The sequence below is a fragment of the Monodelphis domestica genome, chromosome 5, assembly GCF_027887165.1.
Source record: "Monodelphis domestica isolate mMonDom1 chromosome 5, mMonDom1.pri, whole genome shotgun sequence".
NCBI classification, from domain to species: domain Eukaryota; kingdom Metazoa; phylum Chordata; class Mammalia; order Didelphimorphia; family Didelphidae; genus Monodelphis; species Monodelphis domestica.
The window spans coordinates 105,562,700-105,577,675 of record NC_077231.1 but is presented as its reverse complement, the minus strand read 5'-3'; the positions used below and the strand labels follow the sequence as shown (position 1 = coordinate 105,577,675).

The 14,976-nt window shown below is 35.2% G+C and overlaps 1 protein-coding gene across 3 annotated transcripts in view; it reads left to right on the top strand.

The window, feature by feature from the left end:
- The window catches only part of ABCD2 (ATP binding cassette subfamily D member 2), a 113,476-nt gene that overhangs the window by 27,413 nt on the left and 71,087 nt on the right, over nucleotides 1-14,976 (top strand). For all 3 annotated transcript variants that reach the window (XR_008912159.1, XM_001367263.5, XM_056799010.1), the window contains exon 6: nucleotides 1,929-2,074. Coding sequence is in view for 2 of the 3 variants with exons in the window: in XM_001367263.5 (XP_001367300.2) it covers nucleotides 1,929-2,074 (146 nt within the window). In the remaining variant the exon portion in view is untranslated. The remainder of the gene's footprint in view (nucleotides 1-1,928; nucleotides 2,075-14,976) is intronic.

The following is a 14,976-nucleotide window of genomic DNA, read 5'->3' as shown; positions in this document are numbered from 1 at the left end:
TTATATATATATATTTCATGATTTTGGGCAAATTAATTAACAGTTCTTAGTCTAATTTTATTCACTTATAAAATGAAGGGATTGAACCAAATGATCTTCAAAATGGATTCTGTATATTAAATCTCTGATGAACTGTTTGTTATTATATTTCCAATTACTTAGTATTGTGTTATATAACTTATAAGTTAATATACTTAAAATTAAGTGTATTTATGGGTTTATTTTTTTTACATTCCTTTCATATACACCATTCATTTTTACATGGTGAATTGTTAGAAGCCATTAGATCATAGTAGAAATACAGAGTTTCAATAGTGCTCTCATCTCATTCATTCATTCTTCAGAGGATGTGATTCTTTCAGGAAGCACTCCATTGTGCCATTGGAAACTAATTTTTTGTTTGAGGCTGCAAAGACATATCCTATCTTCAATACTATTTTTTTTAACGCTTACTTTCCAATCAATGTTGTATATTGGGCCCAAGGCAGAAAAATAGTAAGGACTAGGCAATGGGAATTAAATGGCTTGCCCAGGGTCACACAACTAGGAAATATCTGAGACCAGATTTGAACCCAGGAGCTCCTGGGTTCTAATCCACCAAGTATCCCTAGCTGCCTCCCTTCAGTACTATACTTGAAGCAATTAGATGTCACAGGGCATAGCTCTGAAGTCAGATAGATCTAAGTGCAAATTTGGCCTTGGATATTTACTAGTGGTGTAACCTCAGACAGTTCATTTAATTTCTCTCTGCTTCAGTTTCCCCATCCATGAAATTTAAAGTTAAAATGAAATACTATTTTGAAGTGCTTTGCAAGCATTAAAGTATGATATAAATGCTATTATTATTTTATCATAATCAACATAGTACTAGAATGTAAAACTTGTTTTTTCTGCTTCAAAGGAGAGACTTTTCATTCTCTTAAAGAACTATAATCAATTGATAAAAATTAATTGCTTAAATTTTAATTTGAAAACAAGAAGCTACAAGGAATTATCTAACAGATATGATTTGAACAGTATGGGATTTATTTTAACCAGTTGGTACCATGCTACAGTGGATTAAAAAGTCAGTCTATGAATCAGGAAATCTGTGTTAAAGTCCTGCCTCCAACACATGCTAACTTTTTCACTCTGAGCAACTTAATTTCTAAGTATCTCAAGACCCTGATTGTTGATCTACATTTCCAGGTAAAATTCCCTCACCAAGATAGATATCAGTGAAACCACAAATCCAGTGAAAAAAATGGTAGTAACATTCTTAATAATTTTTAAAACACGTTTTTCAAGTAATTATTTTTGTCCATAGATATAATCCATCTCAAATATGAAAGGAGTGTCCTTATTAAGTACTTCCTCTGAATTTTGATGATCCAGAATCATAGTTCATTATTATTTTCCTTGGCTTTAAAAAAAAGTTCTTTGTCCTACAGAGCTTCGAGGAAGATGTAATTTATTATATTAGCCATGATAAACATTTTCCTTTGTTTCATGGAAGATGTTTTGATTGTTTGATTGATTATGGCTTTCTGGTATTATTATGTAGATACAGATAAAATATCTAGTGGAATATCTTGCACAGAATTAGAAGGGACCTTAGAAGCCAACTAGTCCTACTCATACCTGAGCAGGAATGTTCTCTCCAACATATCTGACAAGTGATTGTTAAGCCTTTGCTTGTAGGAGAACTCACTGCCTGCTAAGGCAGCCCCCATCCACTTTGTTTATTTAACTATAATTGTTTTAAGGGGTTTTCCTTCTATCAAACCCAAATTTTTGTCTTTGCAACTCCTAGACTAGTTGGTTTAAAATATTTTTGAATGAATGCCATGTTTTGATATAACATTAAATGTTTTGAAAGAAATATTTGGAAGTCTCCTAATACATTCATAGGCTTAAAAATTGCAGTTTATCATTTTCAATTATTTTAGGTACAAGAAGGAATGCATCTTCTGATAACTGGTCCCAATGGTTGTGGGAAAAGTTCTCTCTTCAGGATTTTAAGTGGGCTATGGCCTGTATATGAAGGAGTCCTCTATAAACCCCCACCTCAGAATATGTTCTATATTCCACAAAGGTATGTACTTCTGTTTAGCCCACAAAGATTTTGAAAATTTCCTGTTAAAGTCAATTAGGAGCAAAATTCTCCCCCCACCCCGATTTCCTGTACTTTAAAAAAATGTCCTGGACTTTTTTAGCCAAGCAGTTTTAAACATTCTTGGGCAAATGGGGAAAAAACAGATATAATTTTTAAAACTGAATGTTTTTATTAAAATTGTATCTGATTCAGTCATATGACTTTGTATTCTTATGTATCTCTAGATTATAGAGAATTATTTAAGAACACAAATTCTTGATTCTGTAACAGGACCATTTATTCCAAAGGAAAATTACATTACCTGAAAAAATTGAGTCTATTTTCCTAAATTTGATTTGAAAGTAGTTTCATATATCTGAATAAAATTACTGGCTATTTAAAATATGAATTGCTTTTAGTCACACTAAAATCTTTTTTAAAAATTTCAATTATATGTAGGAACAATTTATGACAATATTTTCTGTCGTTTTGTGATCAAGATTCCTCCCTCTATACCACCCAGAGATGGTAAATAGTTTGATATAAGTTATGCCAGTATTTTCATGCAATATGTATTTCCATATTCCTTAAACATTGAAAGAGGACACATATCACATATACAATAAAACACTCTTGAAGGAAATAAAGTGAAAGATGGCATGCTTTGATCTGTACTTTGACTCAACAGTTCCTTCTTTGGCCATGGAGAGCATTTTTTATCCTGAGTCAGTTGGGGTTATCTGAGAACGTTGTTTTACTGATAATAGTTTAGTTCTTCACAGTTGATATTCTTACAATATTTTCATTACTATATACATTGTTCTTCTGGTTCAGGTCACTTCAGTTCATATAAGTCTTTCCAGGTTTTCTTGCACTCATCCTGTTCATTATCTCTTATAGAACAATAATATTCTATTACAACTATATACCACAACTTGTTCAACCATTCCCCACTTGCTGGATACCCCTTTAGTTTCCAATTTTTCTTGCCATGACAAAAAGAGCATATTTTTGTACAAGTAGGTCCTTTCCCCTTATCTCCTATCTCTTTGGGATACACATCTAGTAGTTCCGAATCAGAGAGTAGGCATAGTTTTATGGCCCTTTGAGTGTAGTTCCATATTGCTCTCTGGAATAGTTGTATCCATTTACAGTCCCACTTTCAGTGTCCCAGTTTGCCCATATCACTTCCATCATTTTATCATTTTCCTTTATAATCATACTAGCCAATCAGATAAGTGTGAGGTGATATGTCAGAGTTGTTTTAATTGCATTTCTCTAATCAAGAGTGATTTGGAGCATGTATTTCATATGATTATAGACAGTTTTAATTTCCTCATCTGAGAATATCCTGTTCATATCCTTTAACCATATATCTCTTAGGGAATGCATTACAAATTTAACTCAGTTTTCTATATATTTGAAAAATGAGGCCTTCGTCAGATATACTTGGTATAAAAGTTTTTCCTTAATTTGTTGTTTCCTTTCTAATCTTGGTGCATTGGTTCCATTTGTAAAATCCTTATTTATTTAATGTAATCAAAATTCTCCACTTAAAAATGTTCTCTATGTCCTGTTTGGTCATAAATTCTCCCCTTAACCATAAGTCTGACAGATAAACTTTTCCATGTTCCCTTAATTTATGGTATCATCCTTTATTTCTACATCAAATATCCATTTTGACTGTATCTTGGTGTTAGATGTTGGTCAATGTCTAATTTCTGCCATATTATTTTCTAGTTTTCCTGAAAGTTTTTTTCAAGTTCTTCCCCTAATAGCCTGGATCTTTGAGTTTTTTGAATACTAGCTAACTATGGTTACCTAATCTATTCCACTGACCCACTAGCCAGTTTTTTAGCTAGTACCAGAATGTTTTAGTGATTACCACTTTATAGAATAGTTTGTGATCTGGTATGGCTAGAACTCCTATCATATTTTTAAAATCAGTTCTCTTGATATTCTTGACCTTTTGTTCTTTTAGATTAATTTTGCTGTTTTTTCTAGTGCTAGGAAACAATTTTTGGTAGTTTGGCACTAAATAGGTAAATTATTTTAGTTAGGATTGTGATTTTTATTATAATGGTTCATCCTATCCATGAACAATTTATATTTTTCCAATTATTTAAATCTGATTTTATTTGTGGGAAAAGTGTTTTGTAATTGTGTTCATGATTCTTGCATTTGTCTTGGCAAGTGGACTCTCAGGTTTTTTATATTGTCTAGAGTTATTTTGAATTTTAAATGGAATTTCTCTTTTCATTTCTTGCTGCTGGAATTTGCTGGTAATATATAGAAATGCTGATGATTTATGTGGGTTTATTTTATTTCTTCCTTCACCACTGATCTTATTGGGAAGGTTTCTAGTTTGTCCCCATTAAAAATAATGCTCACTGATAGGTTTAGATAGATTCTATTAATCATTTTAGAGAAAGCTCCATTTATTCCTGTGTTTTATAAGGGATGAGTGTTATATTTTGTCAAAGACTTTCTGCATCTACATTTGGTTGTGAGGTTTTTATGCTATATTATATGGTCAATTTTTGTAAAGGTGCCACATACTGCTGAGAAAAAGATATATTTCTTTCTATTCCCATTCAATTTTCTCCAGAATTCCATCATATCTATTTACCTCCTTAATTTCTTTCTTTCTTTCTTTTTGTTGGATTTATCTACTTCTGAGAGGGGACAGTAGAGGTAGGAAAGTTTTACTATTTCTTCCTGTAGCTCATCTAACTTTTTCTTTAGGAATTTGCAAGCTATGCTATTTGGTGTATATATGTTTAGTATTGATATTGTTTCATTAAGGTGCATTTTATCAAGATATAATTACCTTCCTTATCTCTTTTGAATAGATGAATTTTTACTTTTGCCTTGTCTGAGATGATGATTGTTGCCCCTGCTTTTTTTTTGTTTACTTTAGTTGAAATATTAGATATGTTCCAGCCCCTTAACAAAAACCTTAACTTCTGACTTAGAATTGATACTAAATATAGGTTCAAAGGCAGAAGTGTGGTAAGCACTAGACAATTCAGATTAAGTGACTTGCCCAGGGTCATACAACTAAGAAGTGCTTGAGACCAGATTTGAACCCTGGATCTCCTGTTTCCAGGACTAGATTTTTAACCACCCAGCCACTTAACTGCCCTCAGCTTCTTACTTTTATTCAGTGTGTGTCTCCCTGTTTCAAATGTGTTTCCTGTGGACAGCATATTGTGGGATTGGGGTTTTTAATCCATGCTTCTATCCTTTTCTGTTTTATGAGTGATTTAATCTTATTTACATTCACAGTTATGATTACTAAGTTTCCCTCCATCTTATTTTCCCTCATTTGCCCTCTTCTCTCTTTTGCCCTTTCCCCATTGACAAATGATTAGTGTTCAAACATGACCTCCCTGAATTTGCCCTCCTTTTTGTCCACTATCTCCTGCCCCTCTAGCTCACTGAGTGTAGGCATTATTCCCACTTTGAGCTAATTTCACTGAAAATAAGGTTCAGATATTGCCTGCCATATCCCCATCTTTTCTCCACTGTTTTTGACTCTTAGATATCTTTTCTTGTGAGATAATTTATCCTCTTCTATCTTTCCTTTTCTCTTCTCCCCATGTGTTCCTCTTTCTTGTTTCTTTTTTTTTGGGGGGGGGTGAATTCAACTCATCCTATTCTGCTTCCTTCTTTCTTTTTATGTATATCCCATATTGTCTTAGTAGTAATAAAGTTCTGAAGTATCTTAACTATTTTAGTTGTCTTAAATACTTTAAGTACCTTAAGTATATTGAGTATCATAGATATTTTAAGTATCTTAATTATCACCTTCCCAGATATGAAGGTATTCAATTCAATATTATTGAAATGCTTAGGTTTTTAATTTTCTGCTTATTGTTTTATTTTTCTCTTGAGTGTTGTACTAGGGGATTATTTTAAGTGGGAAATGATAATTCAAGTTCAGATCTGCCAATCTCCTCCCTCCTCCCTCCTTCCTCCCTTCACCCTCCCTATTCTACCTCCCTCTTCTGTTCCTCCCCCCTCCCCCTTAGTTGATTCTTCTGTTAGTGGCACTGAAGTCAGCTCAAAGTGAGTATCTTGGTATACCAAACAAAATGCTCTCTCTCTTTTCTAAGTTTAAGTAAGGGGGCTTATTTGGGAGATGGGGAAAGGTAGGTTTCCCTAATACTAAAACAATTCCTAAGTTGGAGGATAGTGGAATAGAGTTCAGATTTGGGAAATTGGTCAGCAGTTTGAAGATTCAGTCACTGTAATATAGTAGAGAGAAACCAGAGAGCAGGACTTTTGTCCTTCCTCCTTTCTGTCTCAAGGGCAAAAGACCAAGTTTCTCAGTTTGCCTCTTCCTTTTCAGCTGTCCTTCCTGGTCCCCATTCTATTTAGATTGTCCATCTTGATTGACAGGTTCTTTGGTCTTAGCTTCTCCAGCTCTGCTGCAGACTTTTACCATTTTCTCTCCTCCACAACATGACAGTGTCACATTTGCTTATCAAGTTTTCTTTACAGCTCTGGGTTGTTTTTTTTTTTTGGTCAGGGATACCTGGAAATCCTCTTTATCATTCATTTTTGGTAGTATCCTTAGATCCTTTGTGTTTTGGAGTATTGTATTCCATATCTTCCAGTCCTTTAATATATAAATTGCTAGGGCTTCTATAATCCTGACTGTGATTCCATGATATCTGAAATTTTTCCATATGGCTACTTGCAGTGGGCTAATATTTTCCAGCCCCTCCTAAACCTCCTCATGGGGGTGGGCAGGAATCAAATGCCTAATCATAAGATTCTGGTATCCTTGCTGATCTTGATTGAAAATTGAGTTGTTTCATTAAGTTTTGACTTCTATTGTTCATAATAATGAAAGAAATCAAAGGCACAAACATGCTGCCCCTGGATATATTTGTCTGGAGCAAGTTCTGTTTACTGGAAAGAGTGAAACTCACATTCTCAATCTTAATTATCTTAATTTTAGAAGATACTCTGGGACAAGGAATGCAAGGACATTCTTAGTACTGTGAGGGATGGGAGAAGGGTTTGGACATAAAAAGCAATGTTATAAATTAATATTAAAAATCAAGTGATACAGCATTAAGAATAATTTTTATCACATGGTTACCTCATCTATAAAATGAGCTAGAGAAGGAAATGGCAAAGCACTCCACTGCCAAGAAAACCCCAAATAAGGTCATGAAGAGTTAGACATGATGAAAATTACTCAACAACAACAATTATTTTTATTTTCCTGATAATTAATCACCCCTGAATTCATGGAATCAATCTAACCTAATTGTGGTATATAATCTTTTGTTGTAATAATAGTATCATAACTTTTTGCTTATAATAACATGTTTTATATTTGTATTCATTAATTAGTATATACTGTAGATTTAATTTCTCAATCTCCATTTCCTCTGTGAAATAGGAGTATTAGAAGTTCCAACCTCACAAGATGGTTGTGTAGATGAAATGTGGACACAATACCATGTACTTAATTTATTCACATGGTTTTGTGAAGATAAAATGAAAAATATTTAGCAAGCAAGTTGAAAGTCATTATGCTTCTTATGGGGAAGAATACTGAAATAATTTTCATAGTTGAAATGAATAAAGATACTGTAAAGAAAAGAATCCAGAGGTTATTCCTTACTTATCCTCACCACCTGGTAACTGTGGGAAGCAAAAGAAAGATTGCAATTGTTAGGGGAAAGGGTCATGGGTTTGCTTTCATATATATATACAAATACCAGATACCTCTCACTTCTTTAAAAGAAGTAATGGAAATTAGGAGTGATATTATGTCATGTGACTCATTTAATTTTGCCCTTTTTCCACTGCTCTGCTTTTTTTTTTTAATAAACCCTTACCTTCCATCTTGGAATCAATACTATGTACTGGTTCCAAGGCAGAAGAGTGCTAAGGGCTAGGTAATGGGGGATAGGTGAGTTGCCCAGGGTCACACAGCTGAGAAATGTCTGAGGCCAGTTTTGAACCCAGGACCTTTCATCTCTAGGCTTGGCTCTCCACCGAGCTACCCAGCTTTTATTTATTTATTTTTTACACTTAACCTGCTGTCTTCATATCAGTTCTAAGAAAGACAAGCACCAAGGGCTAGGCAACTGGAGTTAAGTGGCTTGCCCAGGGTCACACAGCTAGACGTGTCTTAAGTCAAATTTGAACCTAATTCCTCTAGACACTGGGTCTGGCACTCTATCCTCTATAGTACCTACTGCTGTACTCTCCAGGATACTCCTAAGGAGTTTGAAGAAGAGTTCCTCTCCAATCTCTCATTAAAGTTGTGGTAGATGTCAGAAGTGACATGACACGTAGAGAGGAGATGAAATAGAAAATGCTAAGCATTTGGGATAGGAGAAAGCCATGCCATAGACATATATTTATGAACACAGCAGAGAAAGTAACTTTTAAAATGGTGTCATTTCCTTTTCTCTCTCTGTAACATACTTTGTGAAAGTTATTTAAGATGGCAAAAAATTAAATTTTAGAAAATATTTTTTAAATAACCCCCAAATATGCCAAGTTAATAATACTTTGGTTTTTATGTGTTTCTAAAGTCATGAGATCATGAAAGAATGCAGCATAAAATTTGCAGTCTTTTTAAAAAGTATGGCTTTAACCATAACTAATATGAAATATTTATGATCTTTCCAGTAAATGAAAACATGAAATCCAGCATATTCCCTCAGTAAGAGCTGTGGTTTTTCAACAAATCAAACCTATAGGGATTTTTATCTTGGTTTAAAACAATTGCTTTATGCCAAATTAAAAGATGACCCATAAGCTTGCATAAATGGCAGTTTAGTGGAAAAGTAAATGTTATTTCATGTGAAGATTAAATGAACTCTCTCCTGCCCAATTTTAGATTTAATCACCAAAAGGGTATATACCCCATTCATACTTGAGTGGGGGACATCTGTGACCCATGTGTGTATGTTAAGATTAAAAATTAGTTTCTAGTAATAAAAAGTATTATATTTTTAGAGCTTTATTAAAGATTAAGAAGGAAAGAAAATACAAAATAAGAAAGCACATGTCTAGGCACAGAGAGCCCATTCACAACCACTCACTCTACATCCTGCCTGGTAGAGCCGTGTGTGCCCCACCGAGGAAGCCAAGAGAAGAAGGTGGAGTCAGTTTAAAAACAATTTCTGTTATCGGCCGAGGTGGGAATTCAGGTGAGTGTACAAAGCATTCTGGGAAGTAGCAAGGACTTGTGGGGATTGAACTCTGGGGTTCAAATCTCCATTTTTACATTTGATAGTGGGTGAAGAATCAGAATAGACTGATTGACCCCTGGGCAGTCCTAACAAAACTTTAGCTGTAATTGGTACAAGTCAAAGTGGAGGAAATCACAGGAAGTGATGAAAAGAAATGGTCTTTAAAAATGCCAAGAACTTCCTGTGAGGTCTTAAGGTCTTTTTGTCTTTAACTTGACCTTAGAGGACCTCCACCTTGAGACTTTGGACTGATCTTGAACTTAGAATTACCACGTGTGGTGAGTGAAAAAGGCTGACTCCTTTCCTGGATTTTCTGAAAGGACTAACCTCAGGAGAGACCTACCCTCTTGAGAGAGGCTCCCTGCATCCCCAGGTCCTGTCTCAAGGCTGAGACCCCTCTGGCTAAGGACTAACCAGCCCTGCCTGGGTTGAGCCTGGGCTGGAGCAAAATATTTAGTGTGGAGCCTAGATAACTTACCCTATCCTCTCTCTGATTTTCTTACTTTCTTTTTTTTTTAAACATTATTTTATTTGGTCATTTTCATACATTGTTCATTGGAAAGAGATCATTTTCTTTTCCTCCCCCCAACCCCCCCCCCTACCCCTTCCCTAGCCAATGCGCGATTCCTCTGGGTATCACATGTGTCCTTGCTCTGAACCCATTTCCTTGTTGTTGGTATTTGCATTAGGGCGCTCATTTAGCATCTCTCCTCGATCATGTTCCCTCAACCTCTGTAGTAAAGCAGTTGCCTCAGTGTTTTTACTCCCTCAGTTTGTCCTCTGCTTGAGAATAGTTTAGTTTTTTGTTTTTTTTTCTCATAGGTTGCTGCAGGTTGTTCAGGGATATTGTAAAGGCATTACTGGAGAAGTCCATTACGTTCTCTCTCTCTCTCTCTTTTTTTTTAAACCCTTACCTTCTGTCTTGGAGTCAATACTGTGTATTGGCTCCAAGGCAGAAGAGTGGTAAGGGCTAGGCAATGGGGGTCAAGTGACTTGCCCAGGGTCACACAGCTAGGAAGTGTCTGAGGCCAGATTTGAACCTAGGACCTCCCAACTCTAGGCCTAGCTCTCAATCCACTGAGCTACGCAGCTGCCCTCCCCGCCCCCCATTACGTTCTCTTGTACCACAATGTGTCAGTCTCTGTATACAATGTTCTCCTGGTTCTGCTCCTCTCACTCTGCATCACTTCCTGGAGGTTGTTCCAGTCTCCATGGAATTCCTCCACTTTATTATTCCTTTTAGCACAATAGTATTCCATCACCAACATATACCACAATTTGGTCAGCCATTCTCCAATTGAAGGGCATCCCCTCATTTTCCAATTTTTGGCTACCACAAAGAGGGCAGCTATGAATATTCTTGCACAAGTCTTTTTCCTTATTATCTCTTTGGGGTACAAACCCAGCAGTGCTATGGCTGGATCAAAGGGCAGACAGTCTTTTATCGCCCTTTGGGCATAGTTCCAGATTGCCCTCCAGAATGGTTGGATTAATTTACAACTCCACCAGCAATGCATTAATGTCTCTACTTTGCCACATCCCTCCAGCATTCATTACTTTCCATAGCTGTCATGTTAGCCAATCTGCTAGGTGTGAGGTGATACCTCAGAATTCTTTTGATTTGCATCTCTCTGATTATAAGAGATCTAGAACACTTTTTCATGTGCTTATTAATAGTCTTGATTTCTTTAACTGAAAATTGCCTATTCATGTCCCTTGCCCATTTTTCAATTGGAGAATGGGTTGATTTTTTGTACAACTAGTTTAGCTCTTTATAAATTTGAGTAATTAGACTTTTGTCAGAGTTTTGTGTTATGAAGATTGTTTCCCAATTTGTTGCTTTCCTTCTAATTTTAGTTACATTGGTTTTGTTTGTACAAAAACTTTTTAATTTGATGTAGTCAAAATTATTTATTTTGTATTTTGTGACTCTTTCTAAGTCTTGCTTGGTTTTAAAATCTTTCCCTTCCCAAAGGTCTGACATGTATACTATTCTGTGTTCACCTAATTTACTTATAGTTTCCTTCATTATATTCAAGTCATTTGTCCATTCTGAGTTTATCTTGGTGTAGGGTGTGAGGTGTTGATCCAAACCTAATCTCTCCCACACTGTCTTCCAATTTTCGCAGCAGTTTTTATCAAATACTGGATTTTTGTCCCAAAAGCTGGGGTCTTTGGGTTTGTCAAAGACTGTCTTACTGAGGTCATTTACCCCAATTCTTTTCCACTGATCCTTTCTGTCTCTTAGCCAGTACCAAATTGTTTTGATGACTGCTGCTTTGTAATATAGTTTGAGATCTGGGACTGCAAGGCCACCTTCCTTTGTATTTTTTTTTCATTATTTCCCTGGATATCCTTGATCCTTTATTCTTCCAAATGAACTTTGTTATGGTTTTCTCTAATTCAGTAAAATACTTTTTTGGTAGTTCAATGCGTATGGCACTAAATAGATAGATAAGTTTGGGTAGGATGGTCATTTTTATTATGTTAGCTCGTCCCACCCATGAGCAATCAATGTTTTTCCAATTGTTTACATCTAGTTTTAATTGTGTGGAGAGTGTTTTGTAGTTGTGTTCATATAGTTCCTGTGTTTGTCTCGGCAGATAGATTCCTAAGTATTTTATATTGTCTCGGGTGACTTTAAATGGAATTTCTCTTTCTAATTCTTGCTGCTGAACTGGGTTGGAGATATATAGAAATGCTGATGACTTATGAGGGTTTATTTTGTATCCTGCAACTTTGCTAAAGTTGTTGATTATTTCGATTAGCTTTTTGGTTGATTCCCTGGGATTCTTTAAGTAAATCATCATATCATCCGCAAAGAGTGACAGCTTGGTCTCCTCATTGCCAATTTTAATACCTTCAATTTCTTTTTCTTCTCTAATTGCTACTGCTAGTATTGCTAGTACAATATTAAATAATAAAGGTGATAATGGGCATCCTTGTTTGACTCCTGATCTTATTGGGAAGGCTTTGAGTTTTTCCCCATTGCAGATGATGTTTGCTGATGGTTTTAGGTATATACTGTTTATTATTTTTAGGAAAGGCCCTTCTATTCCTATACTTTCTAGTGTTTTCAATAGGTATGGGTGTTGTATTTTGTCAAAGGCTTTTTCTGCATCTATTGATATAATCATGTGATTTTTGTCAGTTTGCTTGTTTATATGGTCAATTATGTGGATGGTTTTCCTAATATTGAACCATCTTTGCATTCCTGGAATGAATCCTACCAGATCGTAGTGGATAACCCTTGTGATGACTTGTTAGAGTCTTTTTGCTACTATCCTATTTAAGATTTTTGCATCTATATTCATTAGGGAGATTGGTCTATAGTTTTCTTTCTCTGTTTTTAACCTGCCTGGCTTTGGGATCAGTACCATGTTTGTGTCATAAAAAGAATTTGGTAGAACCCCTTCTTGGCTTATTCTGTCAAATCGTTTGTATAGTATTGGGGTTAGCTATTCTTTGAATGTTTGATAGAATTCATTTGTGAATCCGTCTGGACCTGGGGATTTTTTCTTAGGGAGTTCTTTGATGGCTTGTTCAATTTCTTTTTCTGATATGTGGTTGTTTAGGTAATTTATTTCTTCTTCTTTTAGTCTAGGCAATTTATATTTTTGTAAGTATTCATACATATCACTTAGATTGCCATAATTTTTGCCATATAATTGGGCATAGTAGTTTTTAATGATTGCCTTGATTTCCTCTTCATTAGAGGTGAGGTCTCCCTTTTCATCTTGGATACTGTCAATTTGGTTTTTTTCTTTCCTTTTTTTAATTAGACTGACTAGTACTTTGTCAATTTTATTTGTTTTTTCAAAGTACCAGCTTCTAGTCTTATTTATTAAATCAATAGTGCTTTGACTTTCAATTTTATTAATTTCTCCTTTGATTTTTAGGATCTCTAATTTAGTCTTCATCTGAGGATTTGTAATTTGTTCACTTTCTAGTTTTTTAATTTGCATGCCCAATTCATTGACCTCTGCCCTTCTTAATTTGTTTATATATGAACTCAAGGATATAAATTTCCCCCTGAGTACTGCTTTGGCTGCATCCCATAGGTTTTGAAAGGATGTCTCACCATTGTCATTTTCTTCAATGAAGTTATTGTTTCTACGATTTGTTCTTTAACTAGCTGGTTTTGGAGAATCATGTTGTTTAATTTCCAATTAATTTTTGATTTATCTATCCATGTACCCTTACTAATTATTATTTTTATTGCACTGTGGTCTGAGAAGGTTGCATTTATTATTTCTGCCCTTTTCACTTGTTTGCAATGATTTTGTGCCCTAGTACATGGTCAGTTTTTGTGAATGTACCATGTACTGCTGAGAAGAAGGTGTATTCCTTTTTGTACCTATTTATTTTTCTCCATATGTCTACTAACTCTAAATTTTCTAAGATTTCATTTGCTTCTCTCACCTCTTTCTTATTTATTTTTTTATTTGATTTATCTAGTTCAGATAGAGGAAGGTTCAGATCTCCCACTAGTATAGTTTTTCTATCTATTTCATCCTTGAGCTCCTCTAGTTTCTCCTTTAAAAATTTGGATGCTCTGCCATTTGGTGCATACATATTGAGTACAGATATTCCCTAGTTGTCTATACTGCCTTTTATCAGGATGTAATTACTTTCCCTATCTCTTTTAACTAGATCTATTTTTACTTTGGCTTTGTCAGATATCATGATTGTGACTCCTGCCTTCTTTTTATCATTTGATGCCCAATAGGTTTGGCTCCATCCTCTTACTTTCACCCTATGTGTATCTACCTTCCTCATGTGTGTTTCTTGCAGACAGCATATGGTAGGGTTTTGGATTCTAATCCACTCCGCTATTTGCTTGCGTTTTATGGGTGAGTTCATTCCATTCACATTCAGAGTTGTGACTACTAGCTGTGTATTTCCCAGCATTTTGATTTCTACTCCTGGTCCTGCCTTTTCTTCTTTCACTCTTTCCTTCTATACCAATGTTTGTTTATAGTCATCCCACCCCCCACCCCCGTTCCCTCCCTTATTTTACTTCCCTTTCTACCCCCTCCCTTCTTATTCCCTCCCTTATTTTCCCCTGTAGTCTTTTTAAAATTTCCCCCCCACCCTCTCCCTCCTTTGTACTGATTCCCTCCCTACCAGTCCGTTTTTTACTCTTCTACTCCCCTATAGGGCGCAGATCTATTCTTTTCCCCAATGGATTGGGTTGTTCTTCCCTCTTTAGGTCAGTTTCAAAGTATGTAGGAGTTGAGTATTTCCTGTCTCCAACCTCTTTACCCTTCCAGTGTATTGATGTTCTCCCCCCTCCTGCCATGAGATTCTTTGTGAGATATAAATTTACCACCATTTGTTTCTTTTCCCATTTCTTTTATTTGTAACTTCTACTTTTTTAGTTTTAGTCATGTATATATATACATACACATATATATGTATTTATGTATGCATATATCTATATACCTATTTATGTCTTGTCCTTTCATCCTATACAGTTTGTCACTGTTCCCTCTGAGTGTAATTCTTCTAGCTGCTCAGGTGATAGCAACAGTTTTTAAGAGTTACCAATGTCCTCTTTTCTTATAGGGATACATATCATTTTAACTTATTGTGTCTCTTATAAAATTTTTGTTGTTGTTTTGTTTGTTTTTTTCCCCTCTTTTTTAATTACCTTTTGATGATTCTCTTGAG